At 40.8% G+C, this 26893-nt stretch overlaps 1 protein-coding gene across 1 annotated transcript in view; it reads right to left on the bottom strand.

Annotated features, from left to right (window-relative positions):
• Positions 1-2136: 2136 nt before the first annotated feature.
• NTRK2 (neurotrophic tyrosine kinase, receptor, type 2) overlaps positions 2137-26893 on the bottom strand; it is a 185086-nt gene continuing 160329 nt past the window's right edge. The window contains exons 15-16 of the mRNA XM_010568646.1: positions 3563-3721; positions 2137-2715 (exon numbers count right to left, since the gene is read on the bottom strand). Coding sequence (XP_010566948.1) covers positions 2530-2715; positions 3563-3721 — 345 coding nt within the window. The 3' untranslated portion in view covers positions 2137-2529. The remainder of the gene's footprint in view (positions 2716-3562; positions 3722-26893) is intronic.

Below are 26893 nucleotides of genomic sequence, written 5' to 3'. Positions count from 1 at the left end.
TACTCTAATAGTCTCACTAGTAAATCAAAAAGAAGATGCCACTTAGTACATTTTCAGGGTTTTGTGATTATTTTTGGTATACATTCTTTCAGTGCTTGCAAAACCCACCTGTTTGCTTTCAGGCTGGAGCCTGCTTTCCAACAGAAGCAGCATCTCAGATGCCTTTTTCTTCAGCTTATAAGAAACTAAGAAGAATACAGCAGGTAGCAACTTAGCACGCCCCTCCACCACCTGCAGCCTCCTCACACTGCACAGTAAGAGCAGACTCTGATACCCTTCTTTTCCACCACTGTTATTTTGAAAATCAATTTCAAATTCCTTTAAAACACAACATTCAGATTCTCAAGATAATGGGTTTCACTGGATGCTCAGTCTTTATCTAGCTTTCTGTGTGAACTTCCAAGACAGTCTAGATAAAATCTTAAGGCCCATTTTGTAGGAATCTTCCTCCGGCTTTTTGTGTATTTCCAGTTCAGTAGTGGTTGAGAATAACATCTAGTTTATTAAAGAAATACTGAGTATGGCTTTATAGTTACACTGTCATGTTTATTTGTAATGCCGCCTTTTCAATGACATTGAGAAGGGTAAAACTTCATCAGTGTCCAGTGAACTGTCTTCTTCTGAAAATGTTCAGAATCTTTATGAGCTAGCTCTAAAAGCTTCTGAAGGAAAAACCTAAAGTGCCTCAATAAATAATATATGTGAGCAAATTATATATTAAATGTGCTATGGGAACAGTTACAAAAATAAAATGCTTAATTTATTAAATAAAATATCCCCAACACAAAGATGAAGAACTATTTTGATCTGGCTCATATCAATAAGAAATAACAAAAAAAGAAAACAGAAAGAAAGATCCCTTTTTTGCAGTAACGCCCCCTCACAGAGGGAGGCAAAATTCTTGAGGAATAGGTAAGGTAGGTTTTCATTTGTAAGAATTCATATTAAAAATGATCCTAACTCTAAATTTGAAACCGTCAACTTCTGGTTTGAAAAATAACACATATGCCCATGCAGTTGTCATCAACACAGTGGCCATGCAAATGTTGTACACATACAATGCCAATCCAACCAAAAATAAATTATTTAAGAAAGAGTGGATGTTGGTAATGACAGCACTAGTACCAATACAAACATGGTGCTGAGCTCAGGCTCTTTGCACTCTGAATAGTTAGCCATAACCTCAGAGTAATTTGTTTTCTCTAGACATCTCTATCCCCTGCCATGGCTCAAACATAACCAGTGATCTTCGTGCTTTAGATTATTCATGTTATATCAGCCTATTATATCTGTAACATTGTAAAGGCATTTTAACATGGCTAATGTCCTCCATTAGCCCCTTCTAATGAAATATAAGTTATATCGTTATGAGTTTACTATGTCTACTAGGGTGTACTACAAGATGAGTGATACTTTCTGCACAAAGGGCATTAACCAACAAAGACCATGCACAGTTTTGCTTGCATGGTTAAAAAAAAGAAAAAGGATTGAGGAAGGAAGGAATATGCTGCTGGACAAGCACAGTGTAAGATACACCTGCTCCACCGTCTATAGCTTGTCCTATCTTATCAAAATCCTTAGTTTCAACAAGTGATCCTAAAATTAATACTGTACATTAATAAGCCTAGATTCAGCCTTTATTAAAAAAGACTAGCTGGAGAACATTTTTATACCAGTGGCATGACAATATCCTATCAGAAGACAAAATAAGGGCATGTGTTTAGTTTATCATGTTCTAACATAATTTTGTGCAGTGCAGGCAGCATCTTTTTCCCTTTTACTTGTATCTGGCAATTAAAGGTGCCAGCAAAGCACCTCCTTGAACAATTCCTTTAGTCCTCAGAAAGACTCTTCAGGGAAAGTGCTAAACCCCCTCTTGCCTTCCATCAAATCATTTCAGTATTTTTTTGTGGGGTTGGATGCCATCTGATCCCCTAATTCCTCCAGATAGTGTATCACACAAGACTGTCTTCTTTCCATCTGGCTTTATCTCTGCAAGGAACATGCTTCATGTAGAGAACACCAGTCTTCTATTTCCACCCACATGCCGAAGCAAAAAAATTGAGGTGAATCCATAGAAACTCCTAGTAGCTGTACAGCAGAAATCACAAAGTTCGAGTCAAATATATTTTTCCCTTTTTTTCATCCACATCAAAGGCATGAATACAACAAGGCATTGTAGTTGTGGTGGGCAAACTGCAGAGTCTGCTGATATAACAGATCAGGTTTTTAAGGCCTTTGTCTATGTAGAGTTACAATAATGCAGAAGCCAAATTGATTAGAAAGACAGGAGAGAAGAAAAAAATGATAGAAACTGAGAGAGTGAGAGAGAGAGGAGATACGTCTCAGTAATGTCTAAAAAGTCAATACTGTGTCTACAGATGGAGAAGTGCACATTGGTTGCCCTTTGAAAGCTTCTCCGCAACTTTGTCATTAATACTGTCAAAGTTAAGAACACATTTTAATGGAGTTCAGCGGCAGTTGAACACATTCATTCCCGCAGCCCATAAGAAGAAATGCTAGTAGACTTTAGCCTAAAATATCCAAGTAGACTGGAGATGCCTTGGCCAAGTTCTGGAGGAGGGAATGGATTTCTTTGATGTTGAGCCTCATGTGAGGCTCCCGTTGCCAACAGCCCAGCATCAAGTCATACACTTCCTTGGGGCATGTGCGAGGTCGCTGCAGGACTCGGCCCTGAGTGATGCACTCAATCACCTATGAGAAATCACAAGGAAAGCATCAGCACAGCTTTGCCAACTACATGGGGGTCACCCATGGAAGACTTAACTGCTAATTGCCACAGCAGCGTCACTGGTGGCAGTCACCCAGCCAAGCCTGCCAAGATGCATAAGCAGCAGGATGCGATCTGGAAAAATCACTGTAATGTAAGTTGTCAAGGAGCAGTAACTTCATTGATGTTAAGTTCACCCACATTGCCCCTTCCACTCATGAGGGAATGATAGCCAGGAAGTAATCCCATACCTCCATTCTCTCTCTCTCTATCAACTTCACCTCATCTCAGAAGGAGGCAGTTTTCACCCTGCTCACACAGACCATCAGTGCCTGTCCCTCCCTCCCTCCTTAAACTTATGAGTATCACTGTGGCTAGTCTCTGGAAACGGGTTACTTGTGACTGCCTGGAAATCAAGAGATATCCAGATTACTTCAATCTATTCAAGAATGGTTTTGGACAACCACCCCGCAACAATGACATGTATGATAGGGAACTGAAATCACCCAAAGCCTGTTCAGGAGATAGCTAAGGTCCTCTTCATTGCCTCCTGGTCTTTCTCAATACCCAGAGGAGACACTATCCTATACAAAGGAAAAAGCTAAATTCCAACTGGTATAGTTCTGCTTGGACAACTTCCATTCACCCTGGAGAGAAAAGGCTGAAAAGGAAGAAATTCAGCCACAAAGTTCATGACAATACCATAAATATCTGATATCAAGGGTTTTGCCTTTACTAAATAAATTTGTTGCTGTCCCATCTCCAGAGAAGCTACCCCAACAGTTAACGTGCTAGCCTTCCCAATGCAGTTTGAGAATGTATTACACACACCTCGTTGTTTGAGAGCTGATACCATGGCTGTTTGCCATAGGTAAAGATTTCCCATAATACAACCCCCAGGCTCCACACATCGCTTTCTGTGGTGAACTTCCTGTACATGATACTCTCCGGAGGCATCCAACGAATGGGCAGCATGGTGTGACCCCCAACCTGAGAAAAGCAAATGAAAGAGTCAGAAATAATTCCTCCAGACCCTCACAAGTAGTTTATCAAGACATTAAATAAGGAGAATTTATGTTGGGTTTTTTTTTCCCATGTGATACCATTCACTTTGTGGACATTTTAAAAACTAGGGATTCACAGTCCAAACTCCTCTCCCCCGACAACAATCACTACCGTGATAGGTTTCTCAACAGGATCTCCAAAGACATTGTTTCCGAAGTGCAAACTCATCTTCGACACTTACTTGGCACACCCTACCCAAGGAACAGGAAGGTCTATGAAATTATTAATTAATTTAGCTTACCCACCCACTTAAAAGCAGTCCAGTTTTATTCTCCATTTTAACACTCAGGAAGCTAAAAAAGATTCATGAAATGAAATCTGCACTGATGATTCTCCTAGAAACTCAGTGATATCAACTGAAATCCACGAAGACACAGTGGTCTGACTACATGACACAGTAGGATGAGGATCTGTATGTTTTAATATCCTAATTTTCAGTGAATTAAAGCAATGCTATGTTCTCTTGATAATTTCCAAAGTTAATGCATCAAATTATTTTGTTCCACATAAACTACCCAGTCGTATACAGCTTTAAAAAAAAAATCAATCCTTTGGATATATCTCCTTGATAATAAACAACTAGTAAGACATGGCTCCTATCCCAAATTAACTCATGTTGAATGGGATCTTTCACTGAGTGAATGCCTTTCTGAAAGTCTCTTAGAACATTTTTCATTTTCCCCAGAATGCTATACTTCCTTAAAATTAGGTTTCCTAACCTTAATTTAAATTTTAAAAAAATCTCTTCTTTCCAGTTTCTAAACAATTACTTGTTCTTGCTATGTCCCCTTCCGACCGGATCCCGTCAAAAAAGAAATCCCCCCAAAAATTTTTAAAATAGTGCCACTGCTGAGATACTGTCATATAGATTAATAGATACTCTGATTACTTTTGCATCAAGACAGCTGTGAATATTTCCAAGGAAGTTAAAAAAAAAAAAGTAAAGCTTTTTCAAGGACATCTAACTTTCGATTAACTCTCATTTTACTGTCTGAAAATTTATTTAGTTATGAAACCACATTTGCATTTTCAAGTTTCTGTCAATTCAGAATGTAATTTCTCCTTGTGGGACTTTACAGTTGTTGTTATTTAATAATGCCCTCCCTGTTCTCATGTCGAAACAGCAAATGGAAGGAAAACCCAATAGAAGTTCAGTCAGGGTTCACATTATTTCTAAATCACACAGAACATCCATTTCCAGCTATTTGTCAGTAATTCAGTGTTAGTGCAGCATACCAGAAATACAGCTACAGATGGGAGAACTCAACCCTGTTCTGTCCATCGCCACAAGTCAACACTCGTTACTGACTCCATAAAAACAGAAAGTCATGCTAAAACTTCCATAGACTTGGTCTATTACTAGGCTCTTCTTCTCCTCCCCCTACATGAGATGTCATACAAGTGATGGAGGACTGTCTTTTGTCCAGATGCTGAATGAAAGGCAGGGCTCCTGACTTCAGTTCCTGGCTACATTGAGGATTTGCTTCTGACTCGATGCAGTTTGCTGTGCACAGATTTCAGAGCCATTCAGAAGGGGACCCAATTCCTGCTGCTTTCCGCCTAACTTAAAAACATACACGTGAGCACTCCACTGACACAGAATGGATATCCATTTTTAAGTGCTTTACTCAATTCATCCCACTTGTCTCTGTGTTAGTTTACCGCTCTGGCAGTCAGACTGGCTGTAAGGCTCTGTGCATCCGTATTTTTAATCATCTTTGACTGAGATGTCACTAAATGCTGTGGAGAGTTTGAAGTAACACACGAACATGCTGAGATGCAAACAAAGCTTCAGTTTCTCACTTTATCATAACCTAAACTGACATGGCAACAAAAGAGCTCCAAACCACCACTTTTACCCCCATCTTGAATGGTATTTCATTAGAAAGTCAGAAGAGTTAGTCCCTCAGAAACATGCAGGCACATAGACCCAGACAAAGGGCAAGTGCCATTAAAAGATGGTTAGTGATGAGAAGCTTTTGGTCTCATCAAATATTAAAATGGCTCTTAGATCTGCTCATCATATAGCCTCTGCTACTGGTTCTTTTCAGCAATTTCTTTGACTCATGCCTTAAAAATTAATGAAAGCTATAAACAATAAAGCATGTGTCTCTATTTTTTTCTTATTTGTCACATCTTACATCAAAAGATTTTTAAAAAGCAATTAAAAAAACCCCACTCTCCAAATCTTCTTTTCCCATGGTTCCTTGCTACAGAATCACAGTGTATTTGTGGTAGGACTCTATGCTGAGTTTCCAATGTCATTCAGTAAAGTGAATGACACACCTCTAGAGTGATGATGATAAATTGCCACCAAATGGTGGCTCTGTGATGAACTGATCTGTAACATCACAGACCTAGCTGTCGCTCTTTGCACTCACAGCAAGACTGACTCATCAGTATCGACACCAAGAATTCAATTTACAGATAAGCATGAGCCATAGGGCTCTCTGGCATTCTTCCCACATCATCTTGTCTGGAGCTGTGTCCATTTCTGTCCCTGAAGGCAGAAGACTTCACTGGTCAGAGTACTTGTCCAGGACTGAGAAGTTCTGAGGTCTCTCTATCATTGCCAATATCAATCATTTTAGGCAAAGTTACTTCCAATGCCTCAGCATCTTTGTGAAGATAATACTTAATGCCTTCCCAAAGTATCAATAAAAGTATTATAAGGGGTGTTCTCCTTGCCAGATAGCATTGCAATGAAGACAGGATATCTGTGCAACACTGAGCATCACTTGTGGCAGGCTGAGCATCTACCTGTGGTGCAAGAGCACCTTCAGTTTCAACTCAGATGCTTGGCCAAAGGCACTTTTTCTAAATGCACACTTCCTTCTCTATTAATGATCAGTGGTTAGAGTCAACACTCATTCAGCTCAGAAAAGCATTAAGGGCTCTGTTACGTATATGCTTAAAATGAAGCATATGCTTCAGATCTTTGTTCAACTGAAGTCTGGGACTTGACACCACTGTTCACAGGATGCCTGAAATAAACTGACAGTCAGTTGTAAGCTTCTTTTGATCTTTATTGGACTGTTGAGTCCAAGCACCCACAGTTGTGCCATAACAGCGGTGAAGAAAGGTGGAGTGCCTTTTTGCTGCTGATGCCAAATTCTCAGCAAGGCTAAGGGGTGTTTTCCAAGAAGGACCAATGAAGGAAAACATGGCTACACTGACCAAACTTTAAAGGTGCTGAGTGCTTCAAAAAGATGCCTTCTGCATATGCTTTAATAGGAAATGCAAGTATTACACAGCTCTCGGGTATCATCAACATTCTGCAGGATAAAGTCCCTGCTATGCACACTGTAATTGCAGTGCTGCTTGATACACATAATTTTAAAATGGATGTGTGGTAAGCAGACTGCAGTTGCAAGTAAATAACACCTTTATATTCAGTCTAGCTAAGGTTATGTCAGGTTTAAAAGCATTACAGTTTTAACTTAATATGCTACCACTTTAAAATCCATACTGTAGCTGTAAAAATGCTGCAAAAATGACCATTTTATGGATACAAATTAGGGTACATTTTCCTGATGCTTACCTGAAAGCAGCTGCATTATGATGGCTCATTTTTATTTAGAATTGCACTTCTACAGATCCTTTCTGGGACTTAAGTACTTGCTTCCATATGTCAGTTTATGAAAGCAAGCACTCCCTAGCCCAGCTGTAGCCTTGTATTATGTTCACTAGTTGCTTTTACCAGTAATATTGGGCTACAATCTAAACCAGAAAGCCTGGTGAATTAGCTTCTGCAATGTGCAAACTATCCACAGGATGGAGACTGCCAGATTAGTGAACTATGATGTTCCACAAAGAAGCACTTCCAAGGGGAAACTGCCACACTGTTCCACGTATGAAATGTTGCATTTTCAACAATACAATGTCATTCCACTTGTCACCACTTTCAGCACTCATCTTTTAAATGAATTTAGAATTTTGGAAGTTGGCAGATAAGCTGACCTTCAACATTGTTTTCATTTATTTGCAAACATCAAACTCCAAGGATTTCTGTAGAAGCACCATGTCTTAGCCTTATGTTCTGTATCCTCCTTCGCAGGCACTAGGAAATGGTGAGGCTTGTTTAATGCAGAAATTTTGGTTTTAAGAAGGAAACCAGGCCTGTAGTACAAAATTCCATGGGAGTTGATATTTGTTGCCCAAGGGCCTACACACATCCATTCATCCATCCATCCATCCAATGTAAACCCAGCTTTTTTGCACATTAATATTACTGCTACAGAGAAGAGCCCTCAGCTGATTGTCATCAAGCTAGAGGCAGGCAACCACTGCAATTTCCCTATGCCAATTAAAAATGCATCTGTCAATACCTTGCCCTGGTCGCTGTTTCAGCATCTACTGCCCAACTGCCACAGGAACACTGCTGCCCGATGTTTGTGAGCAAACAGGTATGCTCTCTTACAAAGAACAAGCAAATGAAGCCTTGTGCTCCTGCTGGAAACACAAGGCTGTGGGTGGAGCCCAGGGAAGCCAATACAGACATATGGAAGAAACAGACTGTATGTGGGGCTACACAGATAAGATGCAAGCCACAGGCTGGGAAAGGCACAAGAAATAATGTTGCTAAGATGACCATTCAATCAATTCCCACCAAGTTTATGCATTACTCATTTGTACCATGAAAAGGGAAGGCTGAATGGATTGGCCACATTTTTGCAATGCGTATCAGGTACAACCAGGTCTTACCATAGCAGCACTGGGGGTTGTGGTGCTGAGGGTATGACAGAGGGCTTTGGGGCTCCAGAGCCATGCCGTAGGGTCCTGCAGGAGCTGACCAAAGGACAGGACAGGGACTAGCTGGAACAGGGAGTAGTCTTTCTTCCTGCCAAATGCTGGTGGCTTTATTTGGAGAGGCTCCAGCACTCTTGGAGAGGACATCAAATCCAACCCCCAGCTTTTGCAGGCATTGAATTACATAACCCCTTCCCCATTTTTTTTGAATTTCTGGCTTTAAGTAGTTGATTACTCTGAATTCATGCAGTAAAAAGCACAGCAACCAATTGCATAGCCTTGGAAAGCAGACTTCCTCATTTACGTTCAGTGTTCCCAGGTTCCCACGATTCCCACAGAGTGACATTGCAGTAATGTGTCACAGCGCTTTGTATATTCTCTGAAGACTAGTGACGCTTTTTCTGCCAACAGGATAAAAGTAATCTTTTTACTTTGTGAGCCCAATGAACCTGAATGACTAACCCATGGGTTTCAGCCCTGATCCTGCCCAACGCCCTGTCTGGCTTGACTGCTGCATCTCTCCAGAGCCCTGCTGATCTCAGACGTTTTGCAATTCAGGGTGGTAGTCTTGAAAGCAGCAACACAGTTCAGCATATGCTTAAATTAACTGTCACGTGACAAATATATGATCAGTCTCTTTAACGCAACTTGTCTTAGTTTGCCAAACTGGAATCAAGCTATACCTTTTGATTCATTTGTTCACCCCCTCCTAAAAAAGCAACCTGTCTACTTGCAGCATTTCAGGGTAGTTTTTGCTATTTATGTTTTGGTCTTCTGACTTGTTTTCCCATCTCAGGGTGATATAACTGCAAAGAAATGTTCTCTGCAAAAATTATCATGTCTTATTGCTAAAACTGAAAACCTCTCCTCTCTTGGTGAACATCTGCTCTTTCCCCCTCATAAAATGCTGGCAAATGTTTCTCTCAGCACAAGAAAAAATCAATAATTGTTATTTTCATTTATTCCATTCCCTGGCCTTGCAGACAAAGTCAATGTCTCCTCTTAAAATATCATCAGTCCTGCCATGTCCACTTGCAGAAAAGCAATATATTATTTTAACAGCCATAACAAGCCATACCACTGCAGTACATGAGGTTACTGAATTATCAAATAAGGCAGATTATAAACCAATAGCTAAAGATGTGTCCTTTCATTTTCACTTTTAACCCTGCTTTACTTCATCTCTATCCAAAAGGGGCTTACATTTAAAGTTCTTAATTAATTCTACCAGTGGTCTTGTCAGAAAACTGAAACAGTGTCTAGAACAACATTTATTACACTGTAAATTCTCTCTTCAGTTGTGCAACAACATCAGTTCAATATTGTGCGTCAACTTTGTGTTGCTGGAGATAAAATTCTTCTCACTAGTCTCTATGAAACCATGAGCAGTATGGAGATGAAGAAAGACAAATTACTCAGAGTTTCACATAACACAAGAACCAGAAGACAACAAATGAAATTTGTAAATGGCAGGTTCATAACAAACAAAAGGATGTACCCCATCACATAATGTACAGTTGCTTGTGGAACTCATTGCCACAAGATACTCCCAGCCCCCAAGGCTTATCTGGGATCAAAAAGTGATTAAACACACTCATGGAGGATAAAATCTGACAAGGGCTATCAAACACACAGATACCATCTCTGGCCCAGGAAGCACCTGAGCTGCAGAGTCTTGGAGGCTAAGAGAGTACATGAGGGAAATATATGCTTAACCTGTTTTCATACTATTCAGCAGGCACTGGTTACTCACAGTGACAGGATCCTGGACTAGAGGGGCCTTTGGAGAAGCTATTCCTATGTTCCTATGTAGAACGGCCACACATTGCAATATGCAGTTCTTATCAAACTTCTCAGCAATGCTTATGGAGCACTAGAAATTATTCTGTCAAAAGGGTGGAATGAAGGAGAGATGCCACATGGAATCAAAATATGTGAATGACCTAATGTATCTTACAATTCGGCATCTTCCAAAGACCATTTCAAACGCTAAGCTGAAAGGATATAGAAACTGTATTCACTGTTGTTGTGTTTTACACAATAAAGTATCATACTGGGTCAGCCAAATATACAGGATAATTAAAAAATTGTAGTAGTCACTACATTACAGAGCACTCACTCTTCCAAGAAAGGAAGATGAAGTGCCCTGGAGGTAAGATCAGATGAGTGCTATCAAGAAGGTGATATGATTCACATCTCTGATTAAAACAAATGTCCCCCATCAGAGGGACAGAAGGGAAGTTAACCAAGTAGAAATCTGCAGCACTGAAAAGTAACAGATTACAGCTCTTCGGTGTCCCAGGATGAAGTGTGTATGAATGAAAAGAAGTTGTCTATTCCTTTAAAATATCATTTCTTTTACTTTAAAATGAGTAAAAATTCTAGTATTAAACAATAATGATAATCTAAGTGAAAAGAAAGGTATACCGTGGTAAAGACAACTCGAGCACTGTATTTCAATTAATTCAGTGGACATGTAGATTTCTTTCTGAAGATGGGAATTCAGGACCTTGGTGAAAAAGCAGGGAGATGGGATTGCAGTAAGCCAGAGAAGACTTGGCTTGTTGAACCAGATGGCCTCTCCTTTCTAAAACACCTTCTATTCTCCTAATTTGCTATACCAAGTTATGCCATAGCATACAGTAACTGATCATTCCAGCAGCACAACATGCAACTCAGAATATTGAGCTCATGTAAAGTACTGTGTTTGGCTTTACAAAAAGTAGTCACTATATCACTTGTATCCTATCACTATTTCCACACCTGAGTGTCTGCTGGTTCTACCAGTGGATGAAGAGAGTTATCAGGTACCAGCAGACAAGCAGGTGGAACTCATGTTAAAATCCTCACAGGCTCTGGGATGATCATCTAATGGTCCAAGTCAACAGCAAAGCAATTTTGCAATGCAATATTAATAAACTGCAGCTACTGCCTTTCTGATTTTCAAAGCAAACAGTTTATGAAATATCCAATTCCATTTTTTATTAATCCCAAATAGTCTGGGCTACCAGGGCCAAGGAGGTTTTAAAAATAACCTTTAATATGCACTGGAAAACTGACCTCTACAAATCTGTACCATAGCTGAAATCCTAACTTCTGTTTGCTTTTTTAAATAGGGGGTTTGAGGTGTAATGTGACAAGATGCTAGCTGAACTGCACAGTCAATATGAACAAGCAGCAGTCACTCGAGGGCAGACTCTGAAAGCCAAGTATCAAACCACATAAGCCAGTTTGTGTTCACTAGGAAATCTCTACTCCTGATGTCAAGTCTGAAAGCTATTTCTCAAGTACTAGAGATCACAACCTTTTCCCATATTTATTTTACTGAAAACCGCATTCTTTTCAAATCTACTGTAGGTTAATGTAGCATGTCTGGCTCTACTGGTCATGTCAAATTACATCACAGGAGAAGAGGGGAACAACAGAGCTTGGTTTGTAGCTTTACTTCTCCCTTGTGAGTCACAAAAGTGTTTCTATAATGTACACCGCATGGGAGCACCACAATTTTCAGTTGAAATGTCTCAGATGTTCCAGTTCTTTGTATTTAGTTAGATAGCCTCTCCCCCTTTCCCTGGGTTGTTAATTTATCACACGGCTTACAAATACCAAGATTAACAAACTGCCACACGTATGTGAGGCAACAAAATGAGTAGAGTCTTTAGTTTCACAAATCCTAAGAATATGGGCAAACCTACTGAGTTCCCACATCTTTTCCACAAATGAAAGAGGTTGTTTTGAACCATCAATGCAAAAAGGAAATAAGTGACTCAACCGTTTTATATTGGCTATTTTGGCTTGTTCACAGACTACCTGTATGATGCTGGGCAAGCCATGTCAGATCAAATCTGTCAACTACTAACTGCCTGAAGAGAGTTCAGAGATGTACTCTCTCCAGCCAGAAGCATCAAGAAGGCAGAGCAAGGCTTCATGAATTCAAAGGAAGACCAATAATCTCAATATCTCAGAGAATTAACAATTGCTCTTTTCTGTGCAGACTTATCTCTACTTGCCTAAAGAGCAAGGGGGAAGTATGATCACAATGACAATCCTGATCTGTCTTCAGTGCCCACACTGGGAATGTCTACACTGATAGTCTCAACGGGCTAATCTAAGTCTATGCAGATAGACAGCCACATTGGAAGGGACCTGAGAGACGCTAAATTATACTGGTCCTCAGCCAGATACTAATAAACAAGGCAATGGCAAGGTCCTTGTGCTCATTTTCCTTCTCTTCTGCAGTCTTGATCATGTTTTCTACTTCTCATCTTCTCTGGGCCATAATTTGATTACATAAACTGGAAAACACAAGAGAAAAGTTTCACTAAAATAGAACAGAAAATAGTCTCTGTTGTTTTCCTTCCATGAATTCTAGTTTTTGTCTCCTCACTTGTACCATGACATCATTTTGTGAGTTGAAACAGGCATTTGCTCTGAAATGAGGCATCCATCAAACAACACGCAATATGATCATTAAAAATACCAGTAACTGCTATTACTGAAAAAAACATATATATTACTCATTCCTATGGAGCTTGCAAAATTCTAAATTGTTCTTATCAAATTCATATGTTGAATTATTCCTCAAGCCATGCTTAAAATATTGTTCTTGGACACAAGAGCCAAAGTGTAGCCCAAGCAGTGATGAAATCATTTTATAGCTTGTGGCTGAATTTTTACAGTGGTGAGAGGGAGAATGTACACCAGCAGAGGGATTGGAACCACAAATTTGCATTTTGGCTTTGTATTTGATTCAGGTCTTTTTTCTTAATTCTTTTCAGTGCCTTTCTCTACCCTCAGCACTGTCACTTTCCATTTAGGAAACATTATACCGAGAGGTGTATACAATGGCTCTTGGAATTCATGTGGCTGCATTTAACACCAACACTGAGCTGTAAATTCTGCCTGTGATGCTAAAGCATCTTTCCTTCTGCCTCTAAAACAAGGCCAGATAATCTCCTGACATGCAAGCATTCACAGAAGGTGTCAGTCTAGTAAGAAATGCCCCCTAAAATTTCCATGGGTGGATCCATCCCCTGATGACATGTCATCATGGTGGAGGTTTGGCTTTCTAATATAAAGCCTGTTGAACTTGCTCATTTCTAGGTGATCCTGGGGAACAGATGAGGATCACAGTGATCTTTGAAAGGATTTAGAACTCTGCACGAACATTGCTGCATTTCAGGTAAGGGCTCTCTGAAGATTTAAGATATACAGATTTCCACACCACACCACAGACTATGCAACATACTCCTCACATCCTTCACCAAATGCTAGTGTTGTGTGGGCAAAGGAGAAGAGGTGGGTGAGAAAGAAACCCACAACTACACTTACTCTCCCTGATTTGCCCTCATATGTTTTGCAGTGCCCCAAGACAACATTCCAGAATATCTTCTACCTCCTCCTAGCATGAAACTACTCCTTACTGTAATCATGCAGCACTGGGGTGGCTCCTTCCTCATGCATGCTCACCTTCCTCTCTGGAAGAATAAGAATCCTATTAAACATTGAGTCCTCTGCTTGCTGCACTGCTGTGTAATACCACAATTAATTCAATATCAATGCATAAAAGTAATTTTAGTTTCACTGCTCAAATAAAAGTAGGATCTGCAGTAGAACTAAGAGCTTGAAGATTAGGCACCCCATTTTTTTAAAAACAGGCTGCAATTTTACACCAAAGTAGATAGGACAGTGATTTAATTTTTTGAGAGCTCTATTGTTAAAAGTGCAGGTCAACTGTACAGTCTTCAATATAAATCTTACATGCAGCATTCCTGGACTCCAGGATTGCCTACATTCAAAGAGGTCCTGGAGACATTCAAAATAAGCCAAGTGGGAAATGAATGTCTCATATTGTTAAGATGACATATTTCAACTTGGTTGGGGTTTTCTGAGATTGTCTACAGCCCCAGTGTTTTGGACAGTTCAGGAATACTTCGGGCTAGGACTCCCAAATTAATCTCTGTGAAACTCTGGTACTAAACCGAGTCATATCTAAATTAGGCTGGCACTAGTTTTTTGACCTATGCTTGCATAATGCTTAGGTCAGTGAAGTCCTGTTCCACATGAGGCTCCTACACACCCTTGCGGTACATGTTATATATAATAATAACACTTTTTCTAGCCACTTGTAAAAAATTTCAAATGGGCTCACCAAAGCAGCTGCACTTTAACTTGGTTATATGATAGTGGGTTACTATAGCCCTAATACTGTTTGTGAGTTCTTGTACTTCATAATATTTTTCATCTGCTTCAGATGAAAACTTTTGAAATATTGTTCCATAAAGCATTTCCTTTTAAAGTCATGCTACTTTATAATACTCTTGGACAGGTTTAGGATGATCCACACAGAGTATTATCAAATGCACTCAATGATGTTCTTATTAAAATATTATGTGCTTCAGGCCTTAGTATATAGTTTTGTTTTCTTGCCAGGCAAATCTATTATTCTTTCTGTGTATTAGGCTGTCACCTTCACCTAACCCTGCATCCTAGCCTCTGTCGTTATTTCCTGTGCAAACGTCCCTGGATCTTGTATCCATCAGGATATTTTCATTTTATGGTTTACTGTGGCCTACAGGAAGGGGGTGGTTCTGAGGTTCCCATTAGCCTTGACCCCATACTTAGGCTGCAGCCCCATTTTATTTTCCTTTCCTCTCTGCCAGATAGGAGTTTGCCTTCAACACACTTCAGTCATTGAGCTAGCTAAGAGGCTTTTGTTAACAAAAAAACAGATGCACCACTAAGTTCTCCTGAAAGGATCTTCCTCTTACCATAAATGATTTTGAGTTTGGAAACCCACTGTATTGTGCAAGACCCATTCTGTAAGAATACTTCAGCCTTCCAGGACATTCAAAATGAGTGTTATACAAGTCTCATGTTCATTTTATCAGTTGGCTTATCACTGACTAGCTAACACTGACAAAAGAGGGTGCCTTGCTAGCATGGCAATTCCATGTGACTACTGACATTTTAAGTGAATGTCCTCTGAGTTGCTGAACTGTGTATTTGATCTGTTTTAATTTGCTTTTCAATTCTTTTGAACACTTTATGCATAGTTCTCCCTGTATGAGTGATTGGGTGCTCTGTTGCTGAGACTAGGTAGTGGAGGAATGGGATTAATGCAAGATCATGAAGACTCCATCACAAAATGTATGCCACTTAATTTTGACACTTTACTTACATCTAGTTACATAGGGAAATATTTATAGCATGATAGTAAGTGCACTGCAGTGTATTTGGTAAGGGTGCTTAAGTTTTAGTGAGATCTCACTGTTATGGTCAGTACGACACCTTTGCTGGAAAGCAAGAGCTGGCTCGAGTTTTCTGTGAAAATTGTTGAGCTAGGGAAACAGTCAAGTGGGTGTTAGCCATTTGAAACCCCAAAATAGTCCTACATATACTTTCTTTGCCCGTTTTGAAGAGATAACAGTAAGTATAATATGTGAGCCAATACAGAACATGCTTCTATCAGACAGGAATTAAGTCTGACAATTGCTGTTCAAAATGCAATCCAACTTCTTACTCTTTAAGGTCAGACAGCTTCCCAGCATCCATATCTTCCTGTGACAGGTCTGACACAATAACGGCAGAAGGAAGTTATTGTCCCCAAGACTGTCCTGGCTCTAGATAATGCAGGGGAAAACTTCCCCTGTTAAACAAACCTAACATGGGTCACTCTCCCTGATGGACACTTTCTCAAATAAGGGACTCTTTATGCTCAGCAGAAGCACTTTAATGAAGAGGCATCTCCTAAAGGAAGCAACAACACAACAGCCTAGCCCTGGGGAATAGGGAAAGGAATCAAGATGAATACCAACAGAAGAGAAAAGAGGGTGTGGAGATGGGAGCAGCACAGAGGGTGAACAGAAGCTGGGAAAAAAGCAAATGGTCACAACCATAGACCAGAGCATGCAGGAATGGATGACCAGTCAGCCTTCTATCTATTGCAAAGCATCTCCAATCAGCAAGCACACAAGCAGCCATCACTGAGCACTACGTTCTACATAACCCTTTTACTTACTGCAGTCCCCTTATGGATGGACTGAAGCCTGGGAAGACTCTTTCAGTTCTAATCTTGCATGTGCCTCTCAGTTATTTCAGTAAATACTCAGTAACATTAAAAGCCTCCTGCATAAGGTGACCTATGGTCAAAACACTGCCAAGTTATGAGACGCCTCAACCCTCTTCTGCTTCAGCAAAAGGAATGCAATATTCAGAATGAACACTGCTGAAAAGACCACAGGATTCAGAACAAGAATAATAAGTATCATTTCACCTCTCCAGCATGTAGGACACAAAAACTGCAGTCTCCTTGCTTGTTTTTTTCCCTCTGCGAGAGGGGTAGGGAATAAAATAAGAGTAAGGCAGAACTGGTACCTTTTCTAAGAGAACACAGAGACAGCTTTCCACTGCCCTGCAGGACTCCCACAGGCCCTTATTGGCAGGAGACAAGGCAATTTCCACTGGCTCCTGGGGGATTTCACAGGTTGTGAGTGGCTGTCAGAAAGCCCTGATCAAATTGTGCTTTTCAGCTGACACCACCAGAAATAGGGCTTTCCCCTGAGTTAGGGAGCACAGCCTCTCAGGGTGAGCCCCTAGGTGAAACTCAGGCAGAGGTCTGAGGAATGAACCACAGCATACAGACTGACCCCAAAATTCTAGGGGTCTTGGGATTATGTCTGCCACCAAAGGGAGCTGTTCCCTCCAAAATAGTTAATGCATTTGCCTTCTGTCTTGCAGTAGAAGTACAGCTTTTGGTTGTTGTGCATTTGCACCGGGAATTTCTTTTGCAACGCCTAACACTGGGCCAACAATACTTTATCATTACTATCCCTGTCCTTATTCTCTGAGAAGCCTAAGTTTAAATACACAACTGGCAAGTTCAGCACCTGCAAATATCTTTATAATTTCTGTCTAAGGCTTACATTCTGTGATCATGCTTTAGCACTAAGGGTGGAATTAATCTCTGTGGGGCCATGCCATGCAAGTCGCTCATGATGCTCTCAGCTGGAGGGGATTGGAAGAACCGCTATACACTTTCTGCTGATTATTAGCACTGGGATGGATGCCAATCACTACAACGTATTTGCCACAAATTCATCTCCAGAATAATTAGTTTTAACATGATATAATAATGGAAAAATCTTCTTATCATTAATATTGTCAGGATTGTTAATATTTAAAGATATTTAAAATTTAATATTTGATGTTAATATTATAAAATATTATCACTGTTAATTATGAGAATAATATAGGTATTATGTATGCAAAGAAAGAAAAAAATGCAATAACTTAAATGAAAGATAGAGCTGCATCTGAAAGCATGAGCTGGGATGCAGGTTCTGGAATTCAACCTTTTTCTACTATTCTGAAGAAATGGATAACATTTTTATATTGTGCAACAGTATCCAGAAGCAGTCCATGTGGAATTGAGCCCTAGACCATTTTGTTCTGTATTGCCAATACAAAGAAGAGAGAAGAATTAGCTCTGTAAAGGAAGAGATGGCTTTATTTAGTCTAAGGACTGATTGATAGAAGAATCACAATGACTTTAGACTATCATGTTAATACCTTGTGATTCAGAAGTATCAGAAGCAGCAGAGTATGAAGATGGGATAAACAGAATAAGACTCAACAAGGCAGCAGAAAAGTTTGCCTTTTACTTCGCCGCCGAGAACATCTCCCATTAAATTACTCTTTCCCAAGAAATCCAACCTGATTTATACAAACTTCCTAGGCTACTTACAGTCACCTTATTAGTCTATTCAATAAAACCACAGTGGTCAAAAAAAGACGTTCTGTTCTTTGTGAGAATTATTGATGTTTTGAAATGCCTTTGATTCTATATCAGGCAAAAGTACTGGACATTTTCATGAAATGAAATATTTGGAACAGTTTTGAGCAAGAAATTTTGAAATTAAAAATGTTGGTGTTTTCCAGCAAAACAAAACAGCCAGATGCTCCCAAAAAACTTCAGTTTGAATGGAAACTTAAAACCAAATGTACTCAGATAATTAAAAATAAAATGTGACTGACACTCAATTTAGGTCACACATTCTACAGCATGTTTTCTGATATTGTGCATCCTCTAAATCAGTTCTGAAGTGATGCAAAAACCTACAGAGGTCAGTTAAGAAAAATCTCAGCAGTGTCTGCGGCTGGAAGGCCAGGAGTTGGAAGGGAACATTATGCTTTTTGGAGGGCAGCTTCCTGCAGACAGTGGCACCTCCTTGAGTATGAAGGAACCCAACCTCCAGAGGATTCCCAGTATGTTTCAGGTCCTGGGCAGTTTGCCACGGTGAAAGGTTGGCAGGGGCATGAGGAGCAGCTCAATACAATACCACTAGTCTCTAAATTATTTCCAGAGGAATTCCTAGAGGAATTCCTCCCCTGCTCAAAACCGCTCCACGTACAACTCCGATACTCAAGATCTGCACTGAGGGAAGGCACATTTTACAGAAATTCACAGGAAAAACCAACCAAACAAAGCTTCACACAAGATCAATAAACCATGTCTTAAAACAACTGGATCCCAGATGACGCACTAAAACATACTACAGGGAACAAACACGTATTGGGAAGGGAATGGATTATCTTACAGCCTAAATAAAACCAAGCAACAACAAAATGATTAATTAATAGGCAAAACCTTCTGGAATTTCTCTAGACAGATTCTTTCCATGGAATGTGAAATGATGGGAAAAAGTGATCAGCAGTGGTTAAAAAGAAAATCAAAATCTGAAATAGCACTGGTCAATGTCCTATTAAGATACTTAGAATGCTTTCCTTTTAGAGATTAAATATTTTAGCACATTTCTATCACAACAGAATTAATCCCTCTAACAATCTCCGACTGTCACATTGCATTGTTTACTCAGAAACACTGTAAAACCTTTACAGCTCCTGTACAGCTGCATAAAATACATGCAGCTCTGAAATACTGTCAACCAGGACAAAAGATTGCAACCACTTAACAGAACAGAGAAATCTAAATAAAAAAAACAGACTAGGCCAAGAAATGAAGAAAAAGACTATGTCCAACAGAAACTGGATGCTCTACAGGAGGGGGCAGCATGTCGCTCAGCATCACAACTGGAATCTAGCAGAGCCCTGTCGCCTGTTCCCATGAAAATGCACCCTGGTCTCTAAGCTGCATCTTTTCTAAAAGTCATGTCCTGCTGTGTGCTACAAGTTAAGTGGCAGCAGAGAAGATACCATATCTTCATCTGAGTTAAGTTCCCCTTCTCCTTCCCCTTTCTGCAGTTTTCCAGCTGAATGTCACTATGATATCTGACTGATTATCAAATGCACAAATTTCAGAATATGTAATTTTTGTCCCTGTTCCTGCCCAACAGAAAATTAGGGCCTTCCTTATTTCTGGGGCATTTAGCTTGTGGGGTGTGAATGATGCCAGACAGCTCATCTCTAAGAGAGCAGGTATGTGTCCGGTGTGGTACCCTCCTTGCTGCCCCAGCCAGGCGCAGCTGCCCTTCAGCTCCTGCCTACCGTAGCCAAATGCCTGTGACTCCATCTTCCCCTGGTCCACTGTACAGCCAGGGCACCCCTACCACTGCCTGCCTTTGCCAGCACTCCCAGCCATGGCAGCCCTGGCCCTGCATACTAATTGGCACATTTAATGACTTTCTCTTGCTCTCCCTCCTGTCTCCTCCTGAGCTGCCGTCTGGGAGCAGAGGAGCCCGGCTGCCATGGAAACTGAGCCTCCAAACGCCCTGAACCTGCTGTACCAACCTTTGGAGAAGATTCCGGTGGTGAAGCTCAAAAAAGGGGATGCTCGAGAGGGCGTAAAGGTGGAGGAGTGGGAAGGGGTAATGCTGACCATGGCAGGAACGGGTCTGGGCTGTTCCGCCAAGGCAATGCACAAGCTGAGTGTACACCACGCATAAGAAAGCAGACATTCAGGGGGAAAACAGATTAACCCTCTATTACCTACACTTTTCTTCAAAATGTTTCAAATGCTTCTCAACCCCCTCCCTCCCATCCACTCACAGTCTGGATCAAATACCCCTAGTGCACGCACAAGCCATGTCGTCACAGGCGTTTTGACAATCCCAAATGTCACTCACACATGTGAAGGACTGTTTGTAGCCAGAAAAAGTGCTGGTTACAGTGAGCAAAAGGTTCAGGTGGGCCTCAGGCCCTCCACAGCACAAGCTGGCAGAGAAAAAACCCCTGCCTAGGCAATAAGGCTGTGATCCTGTGCCCAGCCTTTCAGTCCTGCCTCCCTTTCCCAGGCTAGCTGCAGGACTGCAGTCGCATGGAAACGCAGCCTTTGTGGCACCATCTGTGTGTGCTGATGCCTTTTCTGGGCAGGCACCTAATTCAACTCCAGCTCTGTGTCCAAAAACATTCTGGACCCCACTTCAGGCCGTGTGGCAATGGGAACTGTGCTTTTGGCCTCAGTTCTGCCTCCTGAGGATTTCTGGGCATATAATGGAGCTAAGATGAGTGTAAAATTAAATTTGAGTTAGCACCCAAATTTCAGCCTTCAAAGGACACTGTCACTTGCACCCAGTCTCCTTGTAAGCTGTCAGGCCAGCAATGGAGAATCTCCTTGGGTGTCCTTTTTCTAAGCAAAGTTCGCCATGATATGGTTTATTCATGTAGGGAGCCCTCAGAAGGTCAATAAAACTGGCTTTCTTCCAAAACCACACAAACAAACAAACAAAACAAGGAAGAAAAAACCCCCACTGTTCTTTAGTGGAACATTCAGAAAATTTTAGACTGGGTCAGCACTTTTCTGAAGACTAGATGGAGCTGATTATGTCCCAGGCAGACTCTCTCATGCAAGGGATGTAATGAATGTTTCAACTCTCATTCTCTGTACCAACCGCTTGAACAACCAGCTTAATGCTGGGAATTTACTTCAGATCCAAGTCAAAACACACCGTGCCATGAAGCGGTGCAGGGTTTTGGAGCTGAAGTACCCAAGACACCCAAAAAGGCCCTGCTTGGTATTCCTGTGAGGCAGGGGGATCTACCGCAGCGCTGGCTGGGGAGCACAGTGAAACAGGTCTCAGGCATGACAACTAAGGACAGCCCAACCTGCTTCCCACAGGGATACTTCCTCTTTAGCTAAGACCAGCAAAAGACTTCTGCTTGGACTTTTTCTTTTAGGGACTTTAAGTTGTCTTGCACCTTGCCATTAAGGAGACAGAATTCCGACTGACTTGAGGAAGACAACTGCCCATTATAAATTTCAAAACACTAGGTCTGTCACACATGAGTTGTTACTACAGCACAAATTGGTGCATAAAAGATGAAGTGCAGAAGGAGCGTTTGCAAGTCACTTACAAGAATGTCTAACCTAAGAGAGAAAACTGTTTTACAGGGTTTTACAGCTGTTTTAAAACAGCTGAAATGCTGTTTTACAGCATTTGTGTAAGCCTCCCCTCTCACAGAACTGAGAGTGATTTTATTAAATAAGAAATAAAGTTTGAAACAGAAAATGTTGGAGTATTACAGGAAGGGAAAAAGATTTTTTTCAAGCAAATAGAGAAGTTGGTTGTTAATGTTACCAGGACCAAATGGCACTCAGCCGACTCTGAAAGTATGCAGGTGGGAAACTACAGGTGCATGACTATCATTAAAAAGAGTAACTGCCAGAGAGCTGATGCATGGATAAAAACCGTTCGTCTGTATCCTCCTGAGCAGAATGGGAAACAAAAGCTTCTGTAGAAAAGGATCCTACTCTACCAGCCTAATGGTGGCCCACAGGGGAGTCAGGATAAATGTGAGCAAAGGTGATCCAGCAGATGAAGCATATGTGGATTTTCAAAACACCTTTGATAAGGCTCTACATCAAAGATTATTAAAAAAAACCTAAGCAAGGTTTAGGAAAGGCCTTTCTATGGACTGAAGGCTGGTTAAAGGACAAGAAGCAGCAAGTAGGGCTTCAAGGTCACTTCTCAGGATAGAGAGAAGGCAGTAGTGGAATCCCCAGAGGTCAGTGTCAGGACCAGCTATGTTCAACACCTTCATCAATGGCCTGTAGGTGGGAGGGCATTGTCAATTAGTTCAAATGTGGGAGTGATACTTTTTGATAAGTTCTTGGAGAGGCTTTTGTAAGAAGGATCTCACAAAACAGAGAGAGCGAGCAGCAGGTGCAGTTAACTACATGCATGATAAATATGTGTAATAACCTAGTAACCTATGTCTACACCCAGCACTTGTCGCTACAACTTGGGAGGGAGTTTTTGGAGCCATTTCTGACACCAAGAGCTCAGTGAGCAGCAGCTGCCGGAAAAACTCAAGACACTGAGCGTCATCAGTACTGGTACTAACAACACAGCACAGGGCATAATTCTGCCACATTAGACAGCGATGGGCCCCCCACATGCCTTTGGTGCTGTGTGCAGTTCTGGTCTCCACAGCTCAAGGAGGTTGTAATGTGATTGGAGAGGTAAAGAAAAGGAGAACTAAAATGCTTAAGTTGAGGCTTACAAAATCATTAAAGTGATGGATTATTAGCAAAGTCTGAAATAGTGTAACACAAGGACACCCAATAAAATTAGTAGGAGATAAGTTCAGAACAGATAAAAGTATTTTTTTACATAATGGGTATTAAACTTCTGGAACTTGCCACAGTTATGAAGGTAGACAGTGTTAGTAGGTGCAAACAAGGATTAGACAAGTTCATGAACAACTGGTTCATAAACAGGTAGTAATGGGAACTGGCAGGAACGTACCCTAACACCCCTCATCCACAGATTATAGATTCTGGAACAGCATAAGAAAACGCCCACAAAAATAGCCCAGAGATAGGGCAGATAGCTTAGAAGCAATTGTGATTTACACTTAAGAACAGGCTCAGCCATTTCTTAGAAAGGCTGGACTGTCACATGCATATTAAGCTTGCTCAGGCAGGTCAGGACAGTCAGGACAATATCTGGCTTGTCAGAGAGAATTAGGCCAGAATAAGGAGTCCCAACTATCTAGGAGGTGACTAATTATGAAGATGGGCCCTGTTTGCATCTCACTTTATTGCCTGTTGTCATGTACCATGTGTAACTGGGTTAAACCTTCCATTTGGTAGGGAAATGAAAAATCTCCCTTGCATGTTGAATTAAAATGTAATGAAATGTTAGAAGATCTTTGGCATTTTACAAGAAGTCCTTGGGAGTTGGGTTTCTGAGCAGGCAAACATGCTTACGGGTAGTGGTTAAAGGCAGAAGCATTTGTGAATGTACTTCATCAGTGCAACTGATCACATGTTTACATCTGTATCATTTCTGTGTAAATATTTTTTATATCACATATATATCACTTTTTTTTGTTGTTCTGGAGTGAAAGATTCCAGTGCCACTAGCAATCTAAATGTGCATTGTAGAAAACATTTTTAATTACAGGATCTAATAATGTTTTTCCACAGAACCTCTGTTTAATTCTGTACATTTGCTCAACTGTGCTCAGCCAGTGAGGGAACTGTTAAATATTTCTTCTTAATCTCATCACTCGGTGTGTGGCCACCTGCCTAAGTTATTCCACATCTAACTTTATGCAAACATAACAGTTCCCCACAATGTGTCAGCAATGGGATTTACCCATGGAAGGTTCAAATTGCAGCAGAGACACCTGGTTCCTTATCTACCGGACTAACTACGCTGTCTCTGAACTGCTACACTAAAAGAATGTAAAATGGGTCAGCACTGGGAACAAGTGTCAGCACAGTGGTTACAGCAAACCTGTTCTCTCTTTGCTGACTTTCATAAGAACAAGTGTTCATCCCACTTGTGGGATGCCCAGGAGGAGGATATGCTGCCTTGGTAGGAATGCAATGGGAGAGATGTGGCAGGAGGGAACATAGCCTGTGTTTCTCCAGATACTGATGTGGGAGCCAAGCCCCTCTCACCAGTGTGCTGGAGTGGCTGGGGCAGTCATGCAAGCCTAACCTTAAGCAATGCAGTGGAGAAGGCTATGAGGACATTTTATATTGGGAAGTGTTCAGCAACCCACCTCCATGAAAACAACAATGCAGAGATTTGGGTTTGCACACTTTCATGCACATGAAAGAACCAAGTTTAGCATTTACACATCAAAACCTTTCGAAGCCAAGTAAGTATCCATGTCTTTTAATTTCAGGACCTTAGTCTGACACACTGGAAACCGTTTTTTCTACAGAGCAGAATAAAGTGTTGAGGTGAAGGGGTGGAAATTGCAAGTTATGAGTTGAATGCTAGAAGAATTCTGGAAGGAAAAGTAAATTTTTTGTTTTGTTTGTGTTTCATGCGGGTGGGAGATTTGCCATTCAGATGGTAGTAATCTTGAAATAGCTGCCTGGTAATAACTATAATTTAACCTGCCTGTCCCCAGAAGTCTCCAGACTCCTTTTAAATTCTGAGTAGTTGCTCTGTAAAAGGCAGAGGATTATCGTATATAATTAAAATTACAGCTGCAGAGAGATACTCTCTGGGATTTCAATGTGGACCAACAGCTCCACTGCCACCCTGGAACTTGTGTTTCCTGCTATTCAAGGCTCCCAATGCTTGCAATGGAAGAACAAGACCAGACCAATGCACCCAGATACCTGCTGGAAATCAAGCAACTGATATTGGTGCTTTTCAACCTGGTCCCAGCCTCAGCAACAGAAGAACGGACGAACCATTAAGTGAACTTTAAGGCAACTTCCATTGGTCCCTTTCTAACAGAATACTTTTTTTCCTAGGTATTGTAGGGAAAGGTGGAGTGAGACAAAAATACCATTCACCTTTTGAGAATAACAGGTGTAGGTTTGCTTTATTACATCTTCTGCTATTATATCTGACAGGAAAATTAGCCTTTGTCCATTTCCCCATTTCTGCCATACAAGACTCAGGAAGACTGACTGCCATATGGGTGTCCTGTTTGTCATATCAATGTTGGACTGCTGCTCCCTTCATCATTGTATTGGAGATCTCCAGCACTTGAACAAACCTCCAGAACTTGAAAGCTCTAGACAGTGGCTAAGGTTGTAATGGCTTCATGCTCTCTGTGAAAGAAGTTTGGAGCAGGGCATATAATATGCAATAATGAATGTGATGAATCTGCTATACATTAAAACTCCAGTGAGAACCTGCCATAATCCAGCATGGAATTCCTTATGCTCTTACCACTTTGCATGCAAAGCTGTAGCTTTTTGACCAAAGGGGTAACTTTCACCTCACTGAAACAGCAATGGTCATAATAAACCTTGTCACAAATAGAAGCCACTCATGTTTTTGAGTTGGGCACAGGCTGAAAAGAGAAATTCAAATTCTCACTCTTCTTGAAAAAAATTAAAACCTGAAGAAAATAGAAGGGAGATACAGATGGAGCAGAATAAGAACTACTTACACGTTTTCATCCTTTAAAGTCTTCTTCTGACTTTACCTAATAACAAATGGAGGACACTGGGAAACAACAAGGTCAAAGCAATATTTTCTCTGCCTATGGTCAGACAGAAGCATCTGTAAAAGTAGAACCCAACCTGCCTAGAATGTGGAGGGTTAAAGTCTAATTAAATCTAATCAAAGTCAAGGGAGGGGAGACTGCATGCAGAATCAAAGAACAGATTTTCCCAAACTCATAGAAAGGATACAAAGTCAGGCCCAATTTTCTGTTGCTTGTGTGGTTTTGTAAGCTGTGAGAGAAGCTAAGAGTTGCAGAGCTACTGGCAAGTATTTTCATATATCAAAAATATTTTATTTTCAAAGCTTCTTCATTGCCATGAAAAAATCAGCCACTTTAAGCTGTCTTGCAGAAATGCTAGTAACTTTACTTTGAATATTCTGTGCAAACTAACGATGGGGTGAACTGATCCAGACAAAATTAAGTATCTGTTCTTCAAACTGCTACCCATGTTGACACTCTGCTGAACCAAATACTTCCGACGCAATCAGTAGTTTTGCTTCTTTATGTGCTTCAAGGTACCAGCTAAGAATTGTGAGAGGCATGCTGAGTCCTCTGGTCCTCTTATATCCTACCACATCATTCGTGTACATCACATCATTCCCTTCATAAATTGCACAGTACCATCTTAAAATGAGACTGTTTTCTTTCCAGTTCACAGGCTATCCAAGAACCTCATTCCTCTGATGGTTAGAAACCTTCTTCTAGTCTCTTGCTTAAATTCTTTCATGGTCAGCTTGTACTCATTTGTTCTTAGGCAAACATGATCCTTTAGTTTAAATAGTATTTTTCCTTCCCTGATGTTTATTTACTCTTCTGATGCACTCATACAGCACAGTGCTTTTAGACACTCCTTCAACAAAGACTTTAAGCGGGAATGCTTTGGTACGGTACTTCGGTTTGGAGAAGTTTTCTGTCTTTCCCACAACCAGGAAAAAAAAATGCTCGTTTTTCAGCTGGATTGTT

This window comes from Haliaeetus leucocephalus, unplaced genomic scaffold (assembly GCF_000737465.1).
Source record: "Haliaeetus leucocephalus isolate CR32 unplaced genomic scaffold, Haliaeetus_leucocephalus-4.0 Scaffold251, whole genome shotgun sequence".
In the NCBI taxonomy this organism is placed as follows: Eukaryota; Metazoa; Chordata; class Aves; order Accipitriformes; family Accipitridae; genus Haliaeetus; species Haliaeetus leucocephalus.
Note: the sequence above shows the minus strand (reverse complement) of the source record. Positions and strands in the feature narration are given on the sequence as shown.